At 51.9% G+C, this 27,091-nt stretch overlaps 1 protein-coding gene across 1 annotated transcript; it reads left to right on the forward strand.

The window, feature by feature from the left end:
* The first annotated feature begins 210 nt into the window (after positions 1–210).
* On the forward strand, positions 211–27,091 carry dgke (diacylglycerol kinase, epsilon). The gene is made up of 10 exons (XM_078537322.1): positions 211–923; positions 4,110–4,229; positions 8,221–8,364; positions 10,086–10,243; positions 11,827–11,875; positions 12,181–12,294; positions 14,906–14,977; positions 15,621–15,748; positions 23,260–23,371; positions 23,918–27,091. The coding sequence occupies exons 1-10, from the start codon at positions 222–224 to the stop codon at positions 24,095–24,097; spliced, it is 1,779 nt and encodes a 592-aa protein (XP_078393448.1). The 5' UTR covers positions 211–221; the 3' UTR covers positions 24,098–27,091.

The following is a 27,091-nucleotide window of genomic DNA, read 5'->3' on the forward strand; positions in this document are numbered from 1 at the left end:
TGAAGGGGGTGTCACTCGCGCCGCGCGCTCCCGGGCAGCCCACGCGCGCTCCCGGGCAGCCCACGCGCGCTCCCGGGCAGCCCACGCGCTCTCCCGCTCCGCGTTCCCGCTGACGCGATGCCGCGCGCCTCCGGACTCTCTCCCCCCTCGCGGGGCTGATCCGGCTTCTTCCCCCCCGCGGGCGGAGCTGGGCCGGGCCGGGCCGGGCCGGGCCCTGGGCGATGGGTGAAGCTGCCGCCGAGGAGGAGGAGCGGGGGGCGGCGGTCGGGCCGCCAGGCGAGGCCGGGGACTGGGCCTGGTCCGGGGCCGAGTACCGGCTGCTGGTGTGGACGGCGGCGGCGGTGCTGCTGCCGGTGTTGCTGACCTGTTGGTGCAGCGTGAGGCGGGCCCGGCGGGAGGAGGCCCTGAGGCGAGGCCCAGGCCTCGGGCCGGGGTTAGGCCCAGGCCCGGGGGGCAGCGCTCACACCTGGCGCTACACCGACCTCTTCACCCGGCCCACTTACTGCAGCGTGTGCGGCCAGGCCTCTCTCCGCGGCTCCTACTGCCCGTGCTGCGGCCGCTGTGTCCATGACTCGTGCCTGGCCCGGGCCGAGCGCCGCCTCCGCTGCAAGGAGCCGCTCCAGGCCCCAGGCCCCGGCTCAAGCCCCGGGCTCGGGTCACCGCCCCGGCCGCAGCCCCATCACTGGGTCCGGGGGAACCTGCCGATCTGTAACTCGTGCTGGGTGTGCGGCCTGCAGTGCGGGTCCCGGCCCCGGCTCTGCGATTACCGCTGTGTCTGGTGCCAGCGGGTGGCCCACGACTCCTGCCTCCCCCGGGTCCCCGCCGCCTGTGACCTGGGCCCCCTCCGCCGGGCCATCATCCCCCCGCAGTATCTCTACCTGGTCACCCGGCGGCGCCAGGAGGGCGTGGCCTCCTTCAGCCAGGTACAGGGGACAGACCGGGACCGGGACCAACACACATCACCCACCCCCCCCATTCCACCCCCCCCCCCATTTCCCCACCCCTCCCATTCTACCCCCACCCCCCCATTCTACCCCCACCCCCCCATTCTACCCCCACCCCCCCATTCTACCCCCACCCCCCCATTCTACCCCCACCCCCCCATTCTACCCCCACCCCCCCTCCCATTCTACCCCCACCCCCCCATTCTACCCCCACCCCCCCATTCTACCCCCACCCCCCCATTCTACCCCCACCCCCCCATTCTACCCCCACCCCCCCTCCCATTCTACCCCCACCCCCCCATTCTACCCCCACCCCCCCATTCTACCCCCACCCCCCCATTCTACCCCCACCCCCCCATTCTACCCCCACCCCCCCATTCTACCCCCACCCCCCATTCTACCCCCACCCCCCCCATTCTACCCCCACCCCCCCATTCTACCCCCACCCCCCCATTCTACCCCCACCCCCCCATTCTACCCCCACAACCCCCCCGTCTCCCAAACCCCCCCAACCCCCGTCTCCCAAACCCCCCCAACCCCCGTCTCCCAAACCCCCCAACCCCCGTCTCCCAAACCCCCCCAACCCCCGTCTCCCAAACCCCCCCAACCCCCGTCTCCCAAACCCCCCCAACCCCCGTCTCCCAAACCCCCCAACCCCCGTCTCCCAAACCCCCCCAACCCCCGTCTCCCAAACCCCCCCAACCCCCGTCTCCCAAACCCCCCCAACCCCCGTCTCCCAAACCCCCCCAACCCCCGTCTCCCAAACCCCCCCCCCCCCCAGGTCTCCCAAACCCCCCCCCCCCCCCCCCGTCTCCCAAACCCCCCCCCCCCCCCGTCTCCCAAACCCCCCCCCCCCCCCGTCTCCCAAACCCCCCCCCCCCGTCTCCCAAACCCCCCCCCCCCCCGTCTCCCAAACCCCCCCCCCCGTCTCCCAAACCCCCCCCCCCGTCTCCCAAACCCCCCCCCCCGTCTCCCAAACTCCCCCCCCCGTCTCCCAAACTCCCCCCCCCGTCTCCCAAACTCCCCCCCCCCCGTCTCCCAAACTCCCCCCCCCCGTCTCCCAAACCCCCCCCGTCTCCCAAACCCCCCCCCCGTCTCCCAAACCCCCCCCCCCCGTCTCCCAAACCCCCCCCCCGTCTCCCAAACCCCCCCCCCGTCTCCCAAACCCCCCCCCCGTCTCCCAAACCCCCCCCCCCCGTCTCCCAAACCCCCCCCCCGTCTCCCAAACCCCCCCCCCGTCTCCCAAACCCCCCCCCCGTCTCCCAAACCCCCCCCCGTCTCCCAACCCCCCCCCCCCCCGTCTCCCAAACCCCCCCCCGTCTCCCAAACCCCCCCCCCGTCTCCCAAACCCCCCCCCCGTCTCCCAAACCCCCCCCCGTCTCCCAAACCCCCCCCCCGTCTCCCAAACACCCCCCCCCGTCTCCCAAACCCCCCCCGTCTCCCAAACCCCCCCCCGTCTCCCAAACCCCCCCCCGTCTCCCAAACCCCCCCGCCGTCTCCCAAACCCCCCCCCGCCTCCAACCCCCACCCCGTCTCCCAAACCCCCCCCCCGTCTCCCAAACCCCCCCCCCGTCTCCCAAACTCCCCCCCCCCCCCGTCTCCCAAACTCCCCCCCCCGTCTCCCAAACTCCCCCCCCCGTCTCCCAAACTCCCCCATGTCTCCCAAACCCCCCCCCATGTCTCCCAAACCTCCCCCCAAATCACCCAAACCCCCCCCCAAATCACCCAAACCCCCCCCCAATCTCCCAAATCCCCCCCCAATCTCCCAAATCCCCCCCCCAATCTCCCAAATCCCCCCCCCAATCTCCCAAATCCCCCCCCCAATCTCCCAAATCCTCCCCCCAATCTCCCAAATCCCCCCCCCAATCTCCCAAATCCCCCCCCCAATCTCCCAAATCCCCCCCCCAATCTCCCAAATCCCCCCCCCAATCTCCCAAATCCCCCCCCCAATCTCCCAAATCCCCTCCCAAATCCCCCCCCCAATCTCCCAAATCCCCCCCCAATCTCCCCAACCCCCCCAATCTCCCCAAACCCCAACCCCCCCCAATCTCCCCAAACCCCACCCCCCCATCTCCCCAAACCCCACCCCCCCCAATCTCCCCAAACCCCACCCCCCCCCAATCTCCCCAAACCCCACCCCCCCCAAATCTCCCCAAACCCCACCCCCCCCAAATCTCCCCAAACCCCACCCCCCCCAAATCTCCCCAAACCCCACCCCCCCCAAACCCCACCCCCCCCAAATCTCCCCAAACCACCCCCCCAAATCTCCCCAAACCACCCCCCCAAATCTCCCCAAACCACCCCCCCAAATCTCCCCAAACCCCCCCCCCAATCTCCCCAAACCCCCCCCCAATCTCCCAAACCCCCCCCCCCAATCTCCCAAACCCCCCCCCCCCCAATCTCCCAAACCCCCCCCCCAATCTCCCAAACCCCCCCCCCCCCAATCTCCCAAACCCCCCCCCCCAATCTCCCAACACCCCGTTCGTGCATTGCGCGTCCTGCACTTGGTTGGCGGGTTTGTGTGTTGCGCGTCCTGCACTGGTTGGCGGTTTGTGTGTTGCGCGTCCTGCACTGGTTGGCGGGTTCGTGTGTTGCGCGTCCTGCACTGGTTGGCGGGTTCGTGTGTTGCGCGTCCTGCACTGGTTGGCGGGTTCGTGTATTGCGTGTTCACTGGTTGGTGGGTTTGTGTATTGTGTGCGCTGCACTGGGTGGTGGGTTTGTGTATGGTGTGCTCTGCACTGGTTGGTGGGTTTGTGGTTTGTGTATGGTATGCTCTGCACTGGTTGGTGGGTTTGTGTATGGTGTGCTCTGCACTGGTTGGTGGGTTTGTGGTTTGTGTATGGTGTGCTCTGCACTGGTTGGTGGGTTTGTGGTTTGTGTATGGTATGCTCTGCACTGGTTGGTGGGTTTGTGTATGGTGTGCTGTGCACTGGTTGGTGGGTTTGTGTATGGTGTGCTGTGCACTGGTTGGTGGGTTTGTGTATGGTGTGCTCTGCACTGGTTGGTGGGTTTGTGTATGGTGTGCTCTGCACTGGTTGGTGGGTTTGTGTATGGTGTGCTCTGCACTGGTTGGTGGTTATACATGTTACAAGCTCTGTGCTGGCTGCAGTTTGGTGTACTGTGATCTCTGTGCTGGCCCTGCCTGTAACTTCTTCCTTTTTGCAGTTTTCCTACATGTGGCCGGAAAACTGGACCCCAATTCTGGTCCTGGCAAATGCTCGGAGCGGGAATAACATGGCCCAGCATCTGATGGGAGAATTCCGAACCATCCTTAATCCCATTCAGGTAACATTCCGGACACATGTGAGTTTCTTCATCAATAAGTTCATGAAAGGAAAGTCTATGTTCACACAGCACCTGGTCTGACCTCTGAACTTCACACATGATCAAGTTTGAAGTTTTGAATCACAGCAATGAAGGTGTAACTACAACAAAACAAAAACAGAATTACCTGGAAAAACTCAGCAGGTCTGGCAGCATCGGCAGAGAAGAAAAGAGTTGACGTTTCGAGTCCTCATGAGTAAATCATAGAGAAAGCTCCCCTGCTGCTCTTCCAATAGTAGCCCTGGGATTTATCGCTATCCTTTTAAGATACTCCTTAAACCTGAATCTTGGATCAAACCTTTGATCATCTGATCTAATATCTCCTTATGTGGTTTGGTGTTATTCTTGTTGCTGTTCAGGTAATGAGGAGGATTGATGAGGCTACCTGGATTTTAGCAATGCTTTTGACCAGGTCTCACATGGCAGACTGGTCAGAAAATTAAAATCTCATGGGATCCAAGGGAGAGTGGAAAGTCGGATCCATAAATTGTTTCAGTGACAGGAAACAGAGGGTAATGGTTGATGGGTGTTTTTGTGACTGGAAGGCTGTTTCCGTTTGGGTGTCAGGGAGCTCAGTACTGGGTCTCTTGCTGTTTGTGGTATATCAATGATTTAGACTTAAATGTTGGGGCATGATTAAGAAGTTTGCAGATGATACAATAATTGGTCATGTGTTTAATAATGAGGAAGAAAGCTGTAGACTGCAGGAAGACATCATGGACTGGTCAGGTGAGCAGATAAGAGACAAATAGAATTCAATCCAGAGAAGTGTGAGGTGATCGATTGGGGAGGATAAATAAGGCAAGGGAATGCACAATAAATGGAAGGATACTTGAAAGTGTTGAGGAAGAGAGAAACCTTTGAGTGCATGTCTACAGATACCTAAGGATACAGAAGGTACATAAGGTGGTTAAGCTGCATTACAGTCATTTCCTTTATTAGGTAAGGTGTAGAATATAAGAGCAGGGAGGTTATGTTGCAACTGTATAAAACACTAACTAGATCACAGCTTGTGTGTCGTGTACAGTTCTGGTCACTGAATTACAGGAAGGAGATGATTGCACTAGAGAGGATACAGAGGATGTTGCCAGGAAAGGAGAATTTTACCTATGAGGAAAGATTGACGCATAGACATTTACAGCACAGAAGGCGGCCATTCAGCCCATCGTGTCTGAACCAGACTATCCCTGATTAATCCGCGTTTCTCCAAGTGCAGATGTATTCTGTCCCTCAGAATTCTTTCTAGTAACTTCCGCACCGCCAAGGTTAGACTGACTGGCCTGTGATTTCCTGGTCTATCCTTTCCTCCCTTTTTTAATAATGGGACAATGTGAGCAGTCCTCTCGCACCTCACCTGTGGCCAGAGAGGATTTGAAAATTACTACCAGGGCCCCTGATATCTCTTCCCTTGCCTCCCTCAACAGCCTGGGATACATCTCATCCGGGCCTGAGGATTTATCCACTTTTAAGGCCGCTAAACCTTCAGCTAATACCTCCTCTCTCTCTCTCTGTTAATTTCCTCTAATATTTCACAGTCCTCCACCCTGATGTCTATACCTGCATTGTCCTTTTCCATTGTGAAGGCCGACCCAAAGTATTCATTGAGGACTGTACCCACATCTTCCGGGTCTTCACACAGATTACCCCTATGGTCCCTAATTGGCCCTTCTCTTTCCCTAGTTATTCTCTTGCTCTTTATATATTTTTTAAAAACCCTTTAGGTTTTCCTTTATTCTACCCACCAATGCTTTCTCATGCACTCTCTTAGCTTTCCTAGTTACCTTTTTAAGTTCCCCCCTGCGCTTTTTATACTCCTCTAGGGACTCTGCCATATTGAGCCCTCGGTATCTGCCATAAGCTTCTCTTTTTTTCTTAATCCTAACCTTTATGTCCCTTGACATCCAGGGTTCTCCAGACTTGGTTCCCCCCTCCGCCCTCTATGTCTTTACGGGAACATATTTGCCCTGTACTCTCGCTGTTTCCTCCTTGAATGCCTCCCACTGCTCTGACACAGTTTTATCTGCAAGTAGCTGCTCCCAGTCAATTTGGGCCAAATCGTATCTCATCTTCGTAAAATTAGCCTTTCCCTAGTTTAGAACTTTTATTCCCGGCCCAACCTTATCCTTTTCCATAGCTATCCTAAATCTAACTGAGTTATGGTCACTATCTCCAAAATGCTCCCCTACTGATACCACCTGCCTGGGCTCATTTTGAATATTAGGCACAGAACTTCCCCCTCCCTTGTTGGGCTTTCTATGTACTGGCTAAAAAAGTTCTCCTGGATGCAAATTAAAAATTTTGCTCCCTCCCTACCTTGCACACTAAAATTATCCCAGTTAATATTTGGGTAGTTAAAATCCCCTATTGTTACTGCCTCATCATTCTTACACTTCTCTGAAATTTGATTCCATATATGATCCTCTATCTCTCCCACCTAACAGTGTGGTTGCCCCTTTTGTGTTTTTTTACTTCTACCCATATGGCCTCATTTGATGATCCTTCCAGGATATCATCCCGCCTCACTGCTTTAATTGATCCCTTGATCAATATTGCAACCCCCCCACCATCCTCTTCTATTCCACTCACTGTCTCATCTGAATACCCTATAAGCAGGAATATTGAATGTCCCAGGGTCCTCCTCTCACACTCTCCTCTAGGTGCTGCTGACTGCCTGTCCCAGAGTCCTCCTCTCAAACTCTCCTCTAGGTGCTGCTGACCGCCTGTCCCAGGGCCCTCCTCTCACACTCTCCTCTAGGTGCTGCTGACCGCCTGTCCCAGGGCCCTCCTCTCACACTCTCCTCTAGATGCTGCTGACTGCCTGTCCCAGGGTCCTCCTCTCACACTCTCCTCTAGGTGCTGCTGCCGCCTGTCCCAGGGTCCTCCTCTCGCACTCTCCTCTAGGTGCTGCTGACTGCCTGTCCCAGTTGCCCCCAGTTGGCCTTGTCTGTGATGCCCACATCCCATGAAAGGATTAAAAAAAAAGTAGAAGATCCCAAGGTGTTTGAGGAGTGTTATCAAAAAGAAAACTCCGAATCAAATGAGATATTAGGGCAGCTGACCAAATATTTGGATAGACTGGGGTTGTTTTCTTTGGAACAGAAGAGGCAGAGTGAAGATTTGATTGAGGTGTATAAAATTAAGAGGGTTAGAGATAGGATAGGAAGGACCTAATACCCTTAGTAGAGAGGTGATAACTGGGGGCAGATATTTAAGGTAATTGGTAGAAAGATTAAGGGGGAGTTGAGGTGAATTTTTTTCACCCAGAGGGTGGTGAGATCTGGAATTCACTACCTGGAAGGTTGGTAGATGCAGAAACCCTCAGCAAACTTAAAAAACTACTTGAATATGCACTAGAGGTGCCGTCAACTACAGAGCTATGGATCAGGAGCTGGGAAGTGGGATTAGTAAGAGTCGCAGGTTCTTGTCTTGCACAGAGAAAATGGGCTGAAAGGCCACCTTCCAAGCAGCAAACTTACTACTTTTTTAACTGAGAGGGTTGATGGGCCCCAGTTTAATACCTCATCTGAAAGACTGCTCCCCCAAGAGTGCCCCACCTCCTCAGTACTGCACCTCAGACCACGCCACCTCCCCTCGGGCTAGGCCTGCCCCACACACACCCCCATCCCCCCAACCTCAGTTCTGACCCTCGGGTTGGACTGTGCCGTGCCTCCCACCCTCGGTTCTGACCCTAGGGCCGCGCTGCACCCCCTCGGTACTACACTGTGCGACTCAGCCTGGTTTGTAGGCTTGAGGGCCTGGAGTGTAACCTGAACACAACCTTGCGAGAGTGTTACCACTGAGCCACAGCTAACCCCTGCACAAACACCTACATTAGCAGCAGTGTCAGCACTGGCAACTGGAGCTGTGACAGCTGTGCAAGGCTGTGTGTACGTGAGAGATTGCAGAAAGGTCTGTAGCCTCAGTCCTGAACGATTATTGTTTCTCTTGGCAGGTTGTTGATCTTGACTCCTCGACTCCATACAAAGCTCTGCAGCTGTGCACACTTCTGCCAAACCACGCAGCCAGAGTGCTGGTGTGTGGTGGTGATGGGACAGTGGGCTGGGTGCTGGATGCCATTGATGAAATGAAATATAAGGTACTACAGAGTAAAGCTCCCACTACACTGTCCCCATCAAACACTCCCAGGACAGGTACAGCACGGGGATAGATACAGAGTAAAGCTCCCTCTACACTGTCCCCATCAAACATCCCAGGACAGGTACAGCACGGGGTTAGATACAGAGTAAAGCTCCCTCTACACTGTCCCCATCAAACACTCCCAGGGCAGGTACAGCACGGGGTTAGATACAGAGTAAAGCTCCCTCTAGGCTGTCCCCATCAAACACTCCCAGGACAGGTACAGCACGGGGTTAGATACAGAGTAAAGCTCCCACTACACCGTCCCCATCAAACACTCCCAGGACAGGTACAGCACGGGGTTAGATACAGAGTAAAGCTCCCTCTACACCGTCCCCATCAAACACTCCCAGGACAGGTACAGCACGGGGTTAGATACAGAGTAAAGCTCCCTCTACACTGTCCCCATCAAACACTCCTAGGACAAGTACAGCACGGGGTTAGATACAGAGTAAAGCTCCCGCTACACTGTCCCCATCAGACACTCCCAGGACAGGTACAGCACGGGGTTAGATACAGAGTAAAGCTCCCTCTACACTGTCCCCATCAAATACTCCCAGGACAGGTACAGCACGGGGTTAGATACAGAGTAAAGCTCCCTCTACACTGTCTCCATCAAACACTCCCAGGACAGGTACAGCACGGGGTTAGGTGCAGAGTAAAGCTCCATCTACATAGTCCCCATCAAACACTCCCAGGACAGGTACAGCATGGGGTTAGATACAGAGTAAAGCTCCCTCTACACTGTCTCCATCAAACACTCCCAGGACAGGTACAGCACGGGGTTAGGTGCAGAGTAAAGCTCCATCTACACAGTCCCCATCAAACACTCCCTGGACAGGTACAGCACGGGGTTAGATACAGAGTAAAGCTCCCGCTACACTGTCCCCATCAAACACTCCCAGGACAGGTACAGCACAGGGTTAGATATAGAGTAAAGCTCCCTCTACACTGTCCCCATCAAACACTCCCAGGACAGGTACAGCACGGGGTTAGATACAGAGTAAAGCTCCCTCTACACTGTCCCCATCAAACACTCCCAGGACAGGTACAACACGGGGTTAGATACAGAGTAAAGCTCCCTCTACACTGTCCCCATCAAACGCTCCCAGGACAGGTACAGCACGGGGTTAGATACAGAGTAAAGCTCCCTCAACACTGTCCCCATCAAACACTCCCAGGACAGGTACAGCACGGGGTTAGATACAGAGTAAAGCTCCCTCTACACCGTCCCCATCAAACACTCCCAGGACAGGTACAGCACGGGGTTAGATACAGAGTAAAGCTCCCTCTACACTGTCCCCATCAAACACTCCCAGGACAGGTACAGCACGGGGTTAGATACAGAGTAAAGCTCCCTCTACACCGTCCCCATCAAACACTCCCAGGACAGGTACAGCACGGGGTTAGATACAGAGTAAAGCTCCCTCTACACCGTCCCCATCAAACACTCCCAGGACAGGTACAGCACGGGGTTACATACAGATTAAAGTTCCCTCTACACTGTCCCCATCAAACACTCCCAGGACAGGTACAGCACAGGGCTACAAATTCAGTCTTGGCTAAATTAGTGATTAGTTTGCCACAGGCCATTGCTGAAACTCTGATTGGTGTCTTGTTATTGGCAACACCTGTTTCAGTCTATCACTAGCGGTTAAAGCTGATGTTCTCTTTGTTCAGGGACAGGACCAGTACATTCCACATGTGGCTATTCTCCCCCTTGGAACTGGGAATGACTTGTCCAACACTCTGGGCTGGGGAGCTGGATACGCTGGCGATGTTGCAGCAGAAGTGATTTTACAGAACGTTCTAGACGGTGACCCGATGCAGTTAGATCGGTGAGTTATGGTGAAGTATTGTGGTTAGATTGGCGAGTCAGAGCAGCAATGAGCATTTCTATTAAACCTTTAAATAAAGAGACCCCAAAATGCTTCTTTGGTCTAACCAGACAAAAGTGAACACTGCCAAGGGAAGGCATCTGGGGAGCAGTCACCAGCACTTTAGTCTCAGTTGGTCTTAAAGAGGGTCTGAAATGAACAGGTACGATGGAGGGATTTCGGAAGGGGCCTGAGTGAATTAAGAGATGGCTGCCAATCGATGGGTGAAGGAATGGGATGCACCAGAGGTCAGTGTTGGAGGAATAGAGTGTTCAGTAGGGTAAGTGGGCGTTGTGGGGAGGGGGGCAGGGTGGTCGGATGGGCAGTTTTGTAGGAATACAGCTGATTACAGAGGTGGGAGGGAGCAAGGCCAGGGAGGGATTTCAACCATGGGAGTGAGAAGCTGGGAGATCGACAGCAACAAAGTGGGGATGGGTGAAAGGGACTTAGTGCAAGATTGTGTTCGGGCAACAGAGTTTTGGATGAACTGAAACTTCTGAGGAATGAGAGATTGGCTTTGGGAGCAGCTAGTTTAATAGTAGATGAGAGGCAGAAGTGGAGATGGACAAGTAAATGAATTGGGGTGTAGGAGAGAGACAGCGCTCTTGATACTTCACATGCGTAGGGCACTGTGTGCAAGCCTGTGCTGTTCATCTACAATGGGGTGAGTGTTTCTCAGGCGTAATGCAGCTGTGTTTTCAGAACTGTCACCCTGTATATGTATCTGCTCGTGAATGAACTCTCTGAACACTGGAATCATTTCAGCTCCCATGTCCACTCCTCACACAATGCTCCTTGAACACATCTCATAGTGACTTGTGTTTGGGATCAGCCTTTTGTTCTATTGAGACCACAGGCCAGCATGTGCATCTGGGTTGAAAGGAACGGGACAAAAAGGTGGATTAAATCAGGAAAGTTGAGTTTTAAAAGTTGAGGAGGGATGGAAGACAAAGAAACGAGGAGTTCATTGGCTTTGAGTTCTTGGGCAAGATGGAACTGGAGTATGTGTGAGGTGAAACTCTATGTAGGATTGGGGAGAGTGTGCTATTAGGAGGTAGGAGAGAGAATCAGAGGGACCCATGTCTAGTAGTGTGAGGCTGGGTATTACATACCAATCAGGCTAGTGACACCCACGTCCCAAGAGTGAATATTAAAAAAGGAAAGAAGGTTATTTACCCCAATCAGACAGTTTTTCTAGTAATAGGGCAATGCTGGAAATATTCAGCCAGTTAGGCAAGATCTGAGAGAGAGAGAGTTAACATTTCAGCTCGATGGCTTTTATCAGTATTTATGGTCACTCTGTGGGTGCAGGTTGCAAGGACTGAGATGTGATTTCAACCTGTGACCTCGAAGTTGAAAGTCAAGTTCCTCAGCCTCTGGGGAGCACCCGGTAGCTCTGGGATCTATGAATAAGGTCACAGTGAAATTCACAGCTTTGAGAAGGTGCAAATTCACAGAGTTAAAATCCAAGGGTGAGGAAATATTGCGGGATAAAGACTGAGTGTATTTACAATATGGATTGAATTTTCCCAATATCCCCACAGGTGGAGAGTGCGAGTGACAAAAGGATTTTACAGTTTCCACAGGCCCAAGGTAATGTTTGTCAACCCCAAGCTCACTGTCACACACAGTGCCCACCCACCCTGCACCTCTCCAACTTCAACCCCTGACCCCATATCCACCCCCCAGCTTCAACCCACCCCCTTGCTCCCATCCTCCCCTGATGGTGCTGACTGTCCCTTCCCCTCCACACACTGAGTGCCTCTGAGCTGCAGCACTGGCTTGGCATGCGGTGCAGAATGGGCTGTGGCTGCCTCTTGGTGTAAATGCTGTATTGCGCTGTCTATGATTATGTTCATGTTCTGTGTTCCCAATCTGGTCTTTTTCTTCCTTCCCAGATTTTCTCAATGAACAATTATTTCTCGGTTGGCCCAGATGCTCTTATGGCTTTAAACTTCCACGAATGCAGGCAGCATAGTCCATTTCTCTTCTCCAATCGGATTATTAATAAGGTGAGTGTGAACATTCAGTTGTCTGAATCAGGAGCCTGACGATGAGACTGAATCACAGTGTGAGCCTCTTCACTGTTTGGTAAGAGTTACCAGCAATGTGCCAGTGCCTGTGCCTTCTCAAAGCCGACTGTGGCTATAGAAACCCTTGGAGAGGGCTGTTCAGTGTAGAGGGAGCATTACTCTGTATCTAACCTCGTGCTGTACCTGTCCTGGGAGTGTTTGATGGGGACAGTGTAGCGGGAGCTTTACTCTGTATCTAACCCCGTGCTGTACCTGTCCTGAGAGGGTTTGATTGGGACAGTGTAGAGGGAGCTTTACTCTGTATCTAACCCCGTGCTGTACCTGTCCTGGGAGTATTTGATGGTGACAGTGTAGAGGGAGATTTACTCTGTATCTAACCCTGTGCTGTACCTGTCCTGAGAGGGTTTGATGGGGACAGTGTAGAGGGAGCTTTACTCTGTATCTAACCCCGTGCTGTACCTGTCCTGGGAGTGTTTGATGGGGACAGTGTAGAGCGAGGTTTACTCTGTATCTAACCCCGTGCTGTACCTGTCCTGGGAGTGTTTGATGGGGACAGTGTCGAGGGAGCTTTACTCTATATCTAACCCTGTGCTGTACCTGTCCTGGGAGTGTTTGATGGGGACAGTGTAGAGGGAGCTTTACTCTGTATCTAATCCTGTGCTGTACCTGTCCTGGGAGTGTTTGATGGAGACAGTGTAGAGGGAGCTTTACTCTGTATCTAACCCCGTGCTGTACCTGCCCTGGGAGTGTTTGATGGGGACAGTGTAGAGGCAGCTTTGCTCTGTATCTAACCCCGTGCTGTACCTGTCCTGGGAGTGTTTGATGGGGACAGTGTCGAGGGAGCTTTACTCTGTATCTAACCCCGTGCTGTACCTGCCCTGGGAGTGTTTGATGGGTCAGTGTAGAGGGAGCTTTACTCTGTATCTAACCCCGTGCTGTACCTGTCCTGGGAGTGTTTGATGGGCACGGTGTAGAGGGAGCTTTACTCTGTATCTAATCCCGTGCTGTACCTGTCCTGGGAGTGTTTGATGGGGACAGTGTAGAGGGAGCTTTACTCTGTATCCAACTCCGTGCTGTACCTGCCCTGGGAGTGTTTGATGGGGACGGTGTAGAGGGAGCTTTACTCTATATCTAACCCCGTGCTGTACCTGTCCTGGGAGTGTTTGATGGGGACAGTGTAGATGGAGCTTTACTCTGTATCTAACCCCGTGCTGTACCTGTCCTGGGAGTGTTTGATGGGGACAGTGTAGAGGGAGCTTTACTCTGTATCTAACCCTGTGCTGTACCTGTCCTGGGAGTGTTTGATGGGGACAGTGTAGAGGGAGATTTACTCTGTATCTAACCCTGTGCTGTACCTGTCCTGAGAGGGTTTGATGGGGGTAGTGTAGAGGGAGCTTTACTCTGTATCTAACCCCGTGCTGTACCTGTCCTGGGAGTGTTTGATGGGGACAGTGTAGAGGGAGCTTTACTCTGTATCTAACCCCGTGCTGTACCTGCCCTGGGAGTGTTTGATGGGGACAGTGTAGAGGGAGCTTTACTCTATATCTAACCCCGTGCTGTACCTGCCCTGGGAGTGTTTGATGGGGACAGTGTAGAGGGAGCTTTACTCTGTATCTAACCCCGTGCTGTACCTGTCCTGGGAGTGTTTGATGGGGACAGTGTAAAGGGAGCTTTACTCTGTATCTAACCCTGTGCTGTACCTGTCCTGTGAGTGTTTGATGGGGACAGTGTAGAGGGAGCTTTACTCTGTATCTAACCCCGTGCTGTACCTGTCCTGGGAGTGTTTAATGGGGACGGTGTAGAGGGAGCTTTACTCTGTATCTAACCCCGTGCTGTACCTGTCCTGGGAGTGTTTGATGAGGACAATGTAGAGGGAGCTTTACTCTGTATCTAACCCCGTGCTGTACCTGTCCTGGGAGTGTTTGATGGGGACGGTGTAGAGGGTGCTTTACTCTGTATCTAACCCCGTGCTGTACCTGTCCTGGGAGTGTTTGATGGGGACAGTGTAGAGGGAGCTTTACTCTATATCTAACCCTGTGCTGTTCCTGTCTTGAGAACAACTGTCTAGCAGCAATGTCAGGACGGAATATTGGAAGAGGACTGTGGTAAAGGTGATGTTATGTGCTGCAAGCTGTGTGATCTGATCAGTGTCTGTGTAACATGTGAACTGCTCATTAAAACACTCCATGAACACCCTGTATTTTAGCAGCAGAGCAGAGAGGGAATGTGTTACTCCGGACTCCACAGTTCTCGGAAGGCTGGAGGCTGATTGACATATATTTCTGCACTGATCCCAAACCTGGGAGTCTCCTATAAAAACAGAAAATGCTGGAAAAACTCAGCGGGTCTAGCAGCAGCAGTGGCGAGAGAAACAGAGTTAGCGTTTTGATTCCATATGTCTCCTCTTGAGAAGAAGAAAAGTCTGAAGAAGAGCCATATGGAATCAAAACGTCAACTCTGTTTCTCTCTCCACAGATGTTGCCAGGCCTGAGTTTTTCCAGCATTTTCTATTTTCATTTCCGATTTGCAGCATCTGCAGGATTTTGCTTTTACCTGGGGGTCTCATGTTGCTTTTCTCTGTTTTGAAAAGGCTGTTTATTTCTTCTATGGGACCAGAGACTGTTTAGTTCAAGCCTGCAAGGACCTGGATCAGAAGATTGAGGTGAGTCCCGCTGCCTGGCTCCATCTGCACTGTGATTTCACCAGGCTCTCATTGCCCAACGGACCCTTATCGCAAAGCTTGTATTAACCAAAAGGGTAGATTTGGTCACGATGGGGTGGGGGCAGGTTCAGTGATGTTCTTGGGAGGGCTGGTTCAGTGTTGACGGGTGCAAAGCGAGGGTATTTTGGGCATTAAATTGAGGCCTATTGAATGTGAAAGGTTCCATGTCCATATTGGAAGAAATGCCAGGGAATTCCACCCAGCCTCCTGGCCAATCTTTATCGAACCAACATCACTAAAACAGATGATCTGCTCTCTATCACAGTGCTGTTTCTGGGAGCTTGTTTGTAAATTGGCTGCTGCTGTTCCTGCAACAATGACCACACTGAAATAAACACTTCATTGGCTGGTAAGAGCTCTTGGACATCCTAAGAGTGCAAGTCGATTTCTAGAAATGTGAATTGATTTGTTTTATCGAAGAGACGAGGCAGAGGGTCCCTGAATCTTTTCAGTTAGTGCGCTCACTCCATGGCTACCCCACCCCACCCCCCCAGTAATTCCTCCTTCCTGTCACTGTCACTGTGTGGTTAACATTACCTCTGTCTCTCTCGATCCTTCATTCTTTGCTCTTCCCCCCACACAGTTGGAGCTGGATGGGGAACAGATCTCTCTGCCGAAGCTGGAGGGGATTATCGTTCTGAACATTGCTTACTGGGGAGGGGGCTGTCGGCTTTGGGAAGGCACAGGGGACAAACCTTACCCCCTCGCCAGGTAAGATCCACTTTAACCAGCTTAAGCAGATACTGTGAAGAGCACATAGATCAAAAATTCCCCAGATCAGGAGCTGGGATCCTGCTGTTTGGGGGTGTGGAAGGAAACCCTGAGTACACATGTAAAGATAACTTCAAGAGTCAGCACCTTCAGGGGAGGGGAAGGGAGAGAGTCAGTGCCTTCAGGGGAGGGGGAGGGAGAGAGTCAGCACCTTCAGGGGAGGGGGGAGAGAGAGAGTCAGCACCTTCAGGGGAGGGGGAGGGAGAGTCAGCACCTTCAGGGGAGGGGGAGGGAGAGAGTCAGCACCTTCAGGGGAGGGGGAGGGAGAGAGTCAGCACCTTCAGGGGAGGGGGAGGGAGAGAGTCAGCACCTTCAGGGGAGGGGGAGAGAAGAGAATCAGCACCTTCAGGGGAGGGGGGAGGGAGAGAGTCAGCACCTTCAGGGGAGGGGGAGAGAGAGAGTCAGCACCTTCAGGGGAGGGGGAGAGAGAGTCAGCACCTTCAGGGGAGGGGGAGAGAAGAGAATCAGCACCTTCAGGGGAGGGGGGAGGGAGAGAGTCAGCACCTTCAGGGGAGGGGGAGAGAGAGAGTCAGCACCTTCAGGGGAGGGAGAGAGAGAGTCAGCACCTTCAGGGGAGGGGGGAGGGAGAGAGTCAGCACCTTCAGGGGAGGGGGAGAGAGAGAGTCAGCACCTTCAGGGGAGGGAGAGAGAGAGTCAGCACCTTCAGGGGAGGGGGAGGGAGAGAGTCAGCACCTTCAGGGGAGGGGGAGAGAGAGTCAGCACCTTTAGGGGAGGGGGAGGGAGAGAGTCAGCACCTTCAGGGGTGGGGGAGGGAGAGAGTCAGCACCTTCAGGGGAGGGGGAGGGAGAGAGTCAGCACCTTCAGGGGTGGGGGAGGGAGAGAGTCAGCACCTTTAGGGGAGTGGGGGGAGAGAGTCAGCACCTTTAGGGGAGTGGGGGGAGAGAGTCAGCACCTTCAGGGGAGGGGGAGAGAGAGAGTCACCCTGAGTCAGTTCCTGGAATATGGGGTGAATCGGTATTGAGGGAACGGAGTCAGGGTTGCGGTTAGAGGTGATGGATTCTGTCTTGTTTGATCAAAGTTGCTGGCTGCTCAGGATTGGGCATTGGGCAAATAACTGGTCGCAAAGAGCAAATCTGGGCATTAAATTTGTATGTTTAATATCTCTAAGAAAAGCTGTGCTACAAATGGTGCAGCATTGAAATGGGAGAGAGAACTGGATCGAGCAGGGCACTGAGTCGGAATAACAAAATGATGCTACTTGGAGACTAATTCCCCCCAGTCATTGATTAGGACAGGCAAAGAATAAACAGATGAAGGGAATTGGATTGTGTAAACTATGTACAGAACTCTGGAATTAATCAGCATGTTAATCGACCACAAGGGGAGAGGTAAATACATTGAAAAGTTTTGTTGCAGCACAATGGATCAAGTAGAGAAATTAAATATGGTTAAGGATGTCGGGAATAGTGACCATAATATGATGAGATTCAAGATCTAATTAAAAGCAGCAAAATGTTTGTGCAAAAACGTACACGGATTGGAAATAGACTTTTCAAAAGTTAAAGATTGAGTTAAATACCAGGAAATGGAAAGAGGATCTATCAATGTGATTTTAAAAGGTTCTAAAGGTGCAGAATATCCACTTTATTTTAAAAAACTTCAATTTCAGTAATGTGTGGGTAAATGAAGGGGTTAGGAATAAATTAAAATCACAGGTGCAGCAATAGGAATGATATAAATATGAGTGAGAGAAATAAACAGCATGGTTAGAAATACAATAAAGACAGCATGAAGGGAATATGAAGAGAGAATCATTGTTAGCTGTATTCTACAGTAAAAAGGAGAATTTGTAATGTGATATGGGAGCTGGGGGAGTGGGTTAGCAGCAGAGTCAGTTGAAATAAATTGTGAGAATTCATTAAGCTGAAATCTGGCTGACAATGTCATTGGAGTTCAGCAGAGGGTACCTCTGGATAGCGTGATACCCTTCCATGTTCCGGGGTTTTGAGGTCAGAGTCTGGGTCACATTAATCGCAGGTCTTTAATTCAGTTGCAAAATGTTGGTTTAATGACATCTCGACAATGAATTTCTTCACTCTGGGAAAAACCCAGCAGCATTATGGTATAGTTAAAGCTGATCCAGCGGCTAACGTTACCCCTTACCTGGACTCTCTTAACCCTATCAATTCTGCTAATGTATTTACTCCCTGGTGGTTCCTAATTTCTGGCCCCGAGCAGGGGAGGGGTTGAGTGACCGTTCCCCCGAAGTGGGAGGGGCTGAGTGACCAGCCCCGGAAGCGGGTGGGGTTGAGTGACTGGCCCTGAAGTGGGAAGGGCTGAATGACCAGCCCCTGAAGGGGGTGGGGTTGAGTGACCGGCCCCCGAAGAGGGAGGGGCTGAATGATCAGCCCCTGAAGGGGGTGGGGTTGAGTGACCGGCCCCCGAAGAGGGAGGGGCTGAATGACCAGCCCCTGAAGGGGGTGGGGTTGAGTGACCGGCCCCCGAAGAGGGAGGGGCTGAGTGACCAGCCCCGGAAGGGGGTGGGGTTGAGTGACTGGCCCTGAAGTGGGAGGGGCTGAGTGACCAGCCCCGAAGGGGGTGGGGTTGAGTGACTGGCCCTGAAGTGGGAGGGGCTGAGTGACCAGCCCCGAAGGGGGTGGGGTTGAGTGACCGGCCCTTGAAGTGGGAGGGGCTGAGTGACCAGCCCCGGAAGGGGGTGGGGTTGAGTGACTGGCCCTGGGATGGGTGGGAGAATGACGGTGGGGATTGTATGATCCTAGACCAGACCCCTAAGTTTTTGTTAAGATCCGGTTAGGGACCGTCAATGTTTTGTTTTAAGTGGACAGCGTTTGAGATTCCAGACACTCGCTCAGTGAATAAAGCCGCAAGATTCCACGGGTTTTGAACAAATAAAAATAATCTTTACTTTGCAAGTTCAGAAAGATAAAACAATTCACAATATCTATCTTATACTCTAACATTCAGGGTTAATATAAGGTACATGTGAATTCACAGGCAAACTGTGGCCAAACACACCACATTACACAATAAAAAACATGCCACCAAGAAAGTTTCCATGGATTTCTCAACAACCCACCCAGATGTAAGTAACACTGTGAGTCAACCAATCTCACAAACTCTGTCTCTCTCACGGGAGATTCCAGTCTTTACCTTTGAAGATCTCGCCTTGGAATTCTCTCCAAAAGTCACTCCAGCTCGGGCAACCCAAGTGACTGTCCACCTCGCAGGGTTTCAATCTCGTCTCCCACCACTCCATTCCTGTGGATTTCCAAATCTGTACTCGGCACCAACTCACAAGCACAATGTCATCTCTTCGGCCACACCAAGTGGAATGCACCTGCTTCAAAGGGTTACCTTTGGCCCAGTGGCCTGCAGCATGAAATCACCAACTTTCTGCTGTCTCCTTCGATTGCCAGGGCTTCTCCTGAGCCCTCACCGCTTAGCCTGCCAACTGCAGCCCATTTTTTGCCTGGAGCCACTTTCTCTGCTCCTCCCTCCTCTTAACTGGGACATTTCCCTGCCCTTACTTGGACTCTTTCTGATTATGGCACTCTGCTCCTGGGTCACATGACTGGGGTTTTTTTGCTATCTCTTTTTCTCCGCTTCACACAGGTTCCCTGAGAATTCAAACGCTGTGCTGTGTATGCGCAGCTCCCTCCTGGAGCAGGCACCTTGATCAAACGCTGTGTAGTGTATGTGCCTCCCACTCCGGGTCTGTGCAGGTGCCCTGATCAAACGCACTGCTGCATACGCGCAGCCCGCTCCCGGTCTGTGGAGGTGTGGAAACTTGCTAGGAGTTGTAGTTCCCAATCTTCTGATGCCGACGTAAAATCTGGATCTCACAACAGGGTTCAGGTGAGGCGCTGATTTTCAGTCAATTTCATAAACCTGCTGCCAAATCGGACAAGGGACTGGGAGCAGGAAAGGAAAGAATTGAAAATGGGGTCCTGGCTCTCCCTGGAGCAGCTGTATTGGGGAGTACTGTGTTCAGTCCTGGACACATACCTCAGGAGGGATAAGAACATAAGTAGAAGCAGGAGTAGGCCATTCGGCCCCTTGAGCCTGCTCTGCCATTCTGTACATTTCCTTGATGTGAACTGCACTTTCCCACTTGATCTTCATATTCCTTATTTTGGTCTTGGAGAGGGTGCAGCACAGATTCATCATAGTGATACTGGGGCCAAAGGGATTAAACTCTTAACAACATTACATAGACAGCACTTGTCTGCCAGATTATAGAAGATTAAGGGGTAATCTAATTGAGGCGTTTAAGCTGATTAAAGGATTTGATAAGGTTGATAGGAACTAATTGCTCTGGGTTTTGGGTGGTGAGTTGGGTAGTCTAGAACAAGGGGGTAGAACCTTCAAATTCAAGTCAGGCCGTTCAGGGGTGATCTCAGGAAGCACTTCCTCACACAAAGGGGAGGAGAAATCATTAAAAGGTGGTTGAGACTGGAAGGGGTCAATTGAAAATTTCAGAAGTGACATTGAAGAAGTTTTGTGAAAGTTAAAATAGTGGGACAGCAATCACATTGTGACACGAAGGATGAGATTTCAACTCATTCAAAACCCACCCACCCATACAGTTCAGTTCAGCCCTAAGCATCGTCCAGTGATGCGGATTCGTGTACATCAGGCCTTGGACTCCACTGGGACCTCACCAGATAGTGATGAGGAAGTGTATGGACCGTAGTGGTATCTGCAGTCCAGGCAATTCAGAGGCTCGGTGTGGTGAGGCTTTGCCTCTTTTTATATATATTCATTTATGGGATGTGGGCTTTGCTGGCTGGGACAGCATTTATTGCCCATCCCTAGTTGCCCTTGAGAAGGTGGTGGTGAGCTGCCTTCTTGAGCCGCTGCAGTCCATGTGGTGTAGGTACACCCACAGTGCTGTTAGGGAGGGAGTTCCAGGATTTTGACCCAGCGACGGTGAAGGAACGGCCGATATATTTCCAAGTCAGAATGGTGAGTGACTTGGAGGGGAACTTCCAGGTGGTGGTGTTCCCATGTGCCTGCTGCCCTTGTCCTTCTAGATGGGTTTGGAAGGTGCTGTCTAAGGAGCCTTGGTGAATTCCTGCAGTGCATCTTGTAGATGGTACACACGCTGCTGCTACTGTGTGTCGGTGGTGGAGGGAGTGAATGTTTGTGCATAGGGTGCCAATCAAGCGGGCTGCTTTGTCCTGGATGGTGTCAAGCTTCTTGAATGTTGTGGGAACTGCACTCATCAGGGAAGTGGGGAGTATTCCATCACATTCCTGACTTGTGCCTTGTAGATGGTGGACAGGCTTTGGGGAGTCAGGAAGTGAGTTACTCATCGTGCTACATGGCTAGTCCAGTTCACTTTCTGGTCAATGGTAATCCCCAGGATGTTGATAGTGGGGGATTCAGTGATGGTAATGCCATTGAACATCAAGGGGCGATGGTTAAATTCTCTCTTGTTGGAGATGGTCATTGCCTGGCACTTGTGTGGCGTAAATGTTATTTACCACTTCTCAGCCCAAGCCTGGATATTGTCCAGGTCTTGCTGCATTTGGACATGGACTGCTTCAGTATCTGAGGAGTCACAAATGGTGAACATCCCCACTTCTGACCTTATGATGGAAGGAAGGTCATTGATGAAGCAGCTGAAGGTGGTTGGGCTGAGGACACTACCCTGAGGAACTCCTGCAGTGATGTCCTGGAACTGAGGTGACTGACCTCCAACAACCACAACCATCTTCCTTTGTGCTGGGTATGACTCCAACCAGCAGAGAGTTTTCCCCCTGATTCCCATTGACTCCAGTTTTGCTGGGGCTCCTTGATGCCACACTCGGTCAAATGCTGCCTTGATGTCAAGGGCAGTCACTCTCACCTCACCTCGCGAGTTCAGCTCTTTTGTCCATGTTTGAACCAGAACAGGAAATTAGGATTTGGAAGAATGACTCTCTTTCTTTCTATTTCTCTCTTTGCTTCTCTATCCCTTTTTTTCTCTCTCTTTTTCTCCCTCTCTCCTACCCACCCTCTCCCTTTTGCTCTCGCTCTTCCTTTACCTCTTTCACTCGTTCTCTCCCACTCTCTTTTTCACTCGTTCTCTCCCTCTCTTTCTTCGTTCTCTCCCTCTCTTTCTTCGTTCTCTCCCTCTCTCTTTCGCTTGTTCTCTCCCTCTCTCTCTTACGCTCGTTCTCTCCCTCTCTCTCTTTCGCTCGTTCTCTCCCTCTCTCTCTTTCGCTCGTTCTCTCCCTCTCTCTCTTTCGCTCGTTCTCTCCCTCTCTCTCTTTCGCTCGTTCTCTCCCTCTCTCTCTTTCGCTCGTTCTCTCCCTCTCTCTCTTTCGCTCGTTCTCTCCCTCTCTCTCTTTCGCTCGTTCTCTCCCTCTCTCTCTTTCGCTCGTTCTCTCCCTCTCTCTCTTTCGCTCGTTCTCTCCCTCTCTCTCTTTCGCTCGTTCTCTCTCTTTTGTCCATTCTCAACAAGTAGTTGAAATCTCATTTTCTTGCCTTGTTTGCTGACTCTTCAACCCTTTTCCTTTATCCACCTCTCCAATCTAATCTTCAACATTGCTGTTGATTGGCTAGCTTAGTATGATCTTGGACGATGTTAGAACAGAAACAATTTATTTTCTAAAGTGCCATGAGAGTGAGCCGATGATGGGAAATGCTGATTGCACAAGGGTTACTGATGACTTTCAGTGGTCACATAGTGACAGACGAGGACACACGTCAAGAGACTATCTCAGATGTGTCGTCATCCTTGATTTCCACACTCACCAGTCAAAACAGGTTATGAGGAGACTGACTGCTGACACTTTTAGAGCAACAACACAGCAGCGAGGTCAGGATAGCATGGAATATTCCAGAATGAGGAAGACCCCCAGATTTAATAAAGGACGGACTGGACAGGAAGAATCATTGGGACCGCCAGGGGTTTTTATGTCTTTTATATTCCAGTCCTTTGCATTCAGAATCAGAACAAGCACAGGTTTAGGCCAAGGGTGGGTTTAATTGGACCAGCCATTCATCAGCCTCCATCATCATTACAAAAGCAAAATACAGCAAATGCTGGAAATGCTCATCAGGTGAGGCAGCACCTGTGGAGAGAAACACCGATTTGCGGACCTTTCATTGGAACAGGCCTGCATTCTGTCCTTTAATGCTCATTTTGATCAAACTATTTATAATTAAACAGCAACAACTTAGGGTACTTTTGGGAAGCAGGTTTTTAGTGGTTCACAGTTGGGAGTTTTCCAGCTGCTGGAGACAGTGTCAGTGCCCCGGGTGACAGATTTCCATCAGAATTAGAATGGCTGCTACTGAGATTTCAAAATCAAAAAGTTGACACAAGTCTATGGACAGTTCACAAATACTTCCCTTGAACTCTGAAATGTTAATGTTAGGAGGATATCCTCTTATTTAGTGGTACCTGTATTTTTGACTGCTTCAATGTATTCAGGTCAGTTTATTCTCTGCCCCTTAAACTGAATCTATTTCCCTTGCAGTCACAGTGATGGTCTGTTGGAAGTGGTTGGTGTTTATGGCTCATTCCATTGTGCACAAATCCATGTGAAACTGGCTAACCCGGTGCGTCTGGGCCAGGCACACACAGTCAGAGTAAGTGCACCACCCTCAGATGGGAAAAAACATCATCCAAAGTTCCTTCTCCTGATAACTGACTCCTTACTGGAAGTGGCTTGTGGTGGGGAGGGGGTGTTCCTGGTGTGTCTCTGGGGGGGTTACAGGGTGAGGCAGTTTTTTGGGGGGGGGGTACGGGTAGGGGCAGTTTTTTGGGGGGTAATGGGGTGGGGCAGTTTTTTGGGGGTAATGGGGTGGGGCTGTTTTTTGGGGGTAATGGGGTGGGGCAGTTTATTGGGGGTAGGGCAGTGTTTTGAGGGGTAATGGGGTGGGGCAGTGTTTTTTGGGGGTGGGTACAGGGTGGGGCAGTTTTTGGGAGGTAATGGGGTGGGGCGGTGTTTTTTGGGGGTGGGTACAGGGTGGAGCAGTTTTTGGGGGGTAATGGGGCGGGGCAGTTTATTGGGGGTAATGGGGTGGGGCGGTGTTTTTTGGGGGTGGGTACAGGGTGGGGCAGTTTTTGGGGGGTAATGGTGCTGGCGTGTTGTTTGCCCGAGGGGTCATCACTGTTTGCCCTCTTTCTCCCAGCTGATCCTGAAGAACTCAGCCATGCCTATGCAGGTGGATGGTGAGCCCTGGGTTCAGGGGCCCTGTACAGTTGTGATCACTCACAAAACCCACGCACTGATGATTTCACCACCAAGCGAGCAACTGGAGGATGATGTCCCGAGAGTGACTGAGCCAGAGCAGGACCGAGAGGAAAATTAACGATCCGGATATTGGGATCTGAGATCCGGATATTGGGATCTGAGGATACCATGCAGGCTGCTTTGCTGGTGGGGCCTCTCTCAGAACTGAGGAAGATTCTCTTCACCAGGGTGACTTGCTCATCTCGGCTTGACGGCTGATTGTCGTGAAGAGACTACAGCTGGGAGCTATCAGACTCTTCAATCCTGGGGAGGAACCCACTCCCTGTGACATGATGGAGCGACATTGGAGACTCCGATTGGGTGCACTGCTGAAGTCATCTGCTCAGCTCTTTCTGTAGCTGCTCAATGGTTCAATTCAGCACATTCCCCCAGCCTCCAGTGCATTTCCCTGTGACAGATGCCATACTCCCTTTCACCCTTTCAAATGACTGAGAAGAGGAACAAACAGGCTGAGAATCCAGAACAGACTGGCTCATACATGGGTCATTATTGAGAATCTGGGCTCTGGGCGGGTCCGTACTGATAGGGGGAAATCACCATTTGCTGCTCCAACAGTCCAAAATCAATCTCAGCCCAATTCTTCATCAGCATCTGCTGCAGATATAACCAGCACCCTCCCAGTGTCCCCAATTACATCACTAACCACACACCGGCAGATATAACCAGCACCCTCCCAGTGTCCCCAATTACATCACTAACCACACACCGGCAGATATAACCAGCACCCTCCCAGTGTCCCCAATTACATCACTAACCACACACCGGCAGATATAACCAGCACCCTCCCAGTGTCCCCAATTACCTCACTAACCACACACCGGCAGATATAACCAGCACCCTCCCAGTGTCCCCAATCACCTCACTAACCACACACTGGCAGATATAACCAGCACCCCCTCAGTTTCCCCGATTACCTCACTAACCACACACTGGCAGGTATAACCAGCACCCTCCCAGTGTCCCCAATTACCTCACTAACCACACACTGGCAGATATAACCAGCACCCTCCCACGTGCTGTACCTGTCCTGGGAGTGTTTGATGGGGACAGTGTAGAGGGAGCTTTACTCTGTATCTAACCCCGTGCTGTACCTGTCCTGGGAGTGTTTGATGGGGACAGTGTAGAGGGAGCTTTACTCTGTATCTAACCCCGTGCTGTACCTGCCCTGGGAGTGTTTGATGGGGACAGTGTAGAGAGAGCTTTACTCTGTATCTAACCCCGTGCTGTACCTGTCCTGGGAGTGTTTGATGGGGACGGTGTAGAGGGAGCTTTACTCTGTATCTAACCCCGTGCTGTACCTGCCCTGGGAGTGTTTGATGGGGACAGTGTAGAGGGAGCTTTACTCTGTATCCAACCCCGTGCTGTACCTGTCCTGGGAGTGTTTGATGGGGACAGTGTAGAGAGAGCTTTACTCTGTATCTAACCCCGTGCTGTACCTGTCCTGGGAGTGTTTGATGGGGACAGTGTAGAGGGAGCTTTACTCTGTATCTAACCCCGTGCTGTACCTGTCCTGGGAGTGTTTGATGGGGACAGTGTAGAGGGAGCTTTACTCTGTATCTAACCCCGTGCTGTACCTGTCCTGGGAGTGTTTGATGGGGACAGTGTAGAGGGAGCTTTACTCTGTATCTAACCCCGTGCTGTACCTGTCCTGGGAGTGTTTGATGGGGACAGTGTAGAGGGAGCTTTACTCTGTATCTAACCCCGTGCTGTACCTGTCCTGGGAGTGTTTGATGGGGACAGTGTAGAGGGAGCTTTACTCTGTATCTAACCCCGTGCTGTACCTGTCCTGGGAGTGTTTGATGGGGACAGTGTAGAGGGAGCTTTACTCTGTATCTAACCCCGTGCTGTACCTGTCCTGGGAGTGTTTGATGGGGACAGTGTAGAAGGAGCTTTACTCTGTATCTAACCCCGTGCTGTACCTGTCCTGGGAGTGTTTGATGGGGACAGTGTAGAAGGAGCTTTACTCTGTATCTAACCCCGTGCTGTACCTGTCCTGGGAGTGTTTGATGGGGACAGTGTAGAAGGAGCTTTACTCTGTATCTAACCCCGTGCTGTACCTGCCCTGGGAGTGTTTGATGGGGACAGTGTAGAGGGAGCTTTACTCTGTATCTAACCCCGTGCTGTACCTGCCCTGGGAGTGTTTTTATTGGGTATTGCTGCTGTCACTATTGAGGTATATTATCTCGGCGTATGGAATTTACCATAAGCAGAGTGAAGTTCCCATCCCCTCTCCCCTACTGTCCAGCTTAGTTGATCTAGTTGATGGGTTCCTCCTGCTTCCCTCACATTGGTTATTCTCCAGCTGAGCAGAGGCTGCCTTGATTTTAAGTTGCCTCTTCCCCTGACTCCCATTCTGGTTTTGAAGTTATTGTTTTGTGGTTTATTGTTTATTTCTGCTCTTGCTGTATTTGCACTGGTTTTGGACCTTGTCGAGTCTTTGCACTGTGGCTGTTTACTGTGACCCTTGTTACTGGTTAATCCAGTGTCTTTTATTTAAGGAATCTGTATTGCACTGGTGATCGGGAGTGTCAGAGTTGCAGGTCAACACTGACTGGCTGGCTGAAGGGGAGCAACAATTTGCTTTTATATAGCGCCTTTAACCTAGTAAAATGTCCCAAGCCGCTTTACATGAGCGTTTGTCAAACAATATTTGATCCTGATCACGTGAGGAGATAGGGGTACAGGTGAACTGAAGCTTGGCCAAAGCAACGTGTCTTTGGAATCTGAAGCTGAGCTTTCAGTTTGTGCCTTTTGTGGAAAAGCAGAACTGAGAGTTGGGGCCTCGTTTATATCCTGTACCATCCCAGGAGGGAGAGAGGGAGCAGGGCTACGCCCCAATCCCTGATGCACTGAGCTTACTTCTCCCTGAGGGGGGAGATGGTGTTTACATGTGTGTCACATTGTTATCTTCCCCTGCTCCTGGAACCTGTCATACTGAGTGTTTTTATTGTGTGGGTTCTCATCTGTGTAAATGGGGAGGGAAGTTTAGCATTGCTTATTGTGGTCAAACTTTGTGACATAATGTGGAATAAATTTAGGGAAAGCTCCCTGA

This window comes from Cetorhinus maximus, unplaced genomic scaffold, assembly GCF_964194155.1.
Source record: "Cetorhinus maximus unplaced genomic scaffold, sCetMax3.hap1.1 HAP1_SCAFFOLD_2186, whole genome shotgun sequence".
Taxonomy (NCBI): Eukaryota; Metazoa; Chordata; class Chondrichthyes; order Lamniformes; family Cetorhinidae; genus Cetorhinus; species Cetorhinus maximus.

Coding starts and splice junctions, on each gene's coding strand:
- dgke (XM_078537322.1), top strand. CDS start 222: ATGGGTGAAGCTGCCGCCGAGGAGGAGGAGCGGGGGGCGGCGGTCGGG. Junction 12,295..14,905: donor CCAATCGGATTATTAATAAG/GTGAGTGTGAAC, acceptor TGTTTTGAAAAG/GCTGTTTATTTCTTCTATGG. Junction 15,749..23,259: donor AAACCTTACCCCCTCGCCAG/GTAAGATCCACT, acceptor TTTCCCTTGCAG/TCACAGTGATGGTCTGTTGG.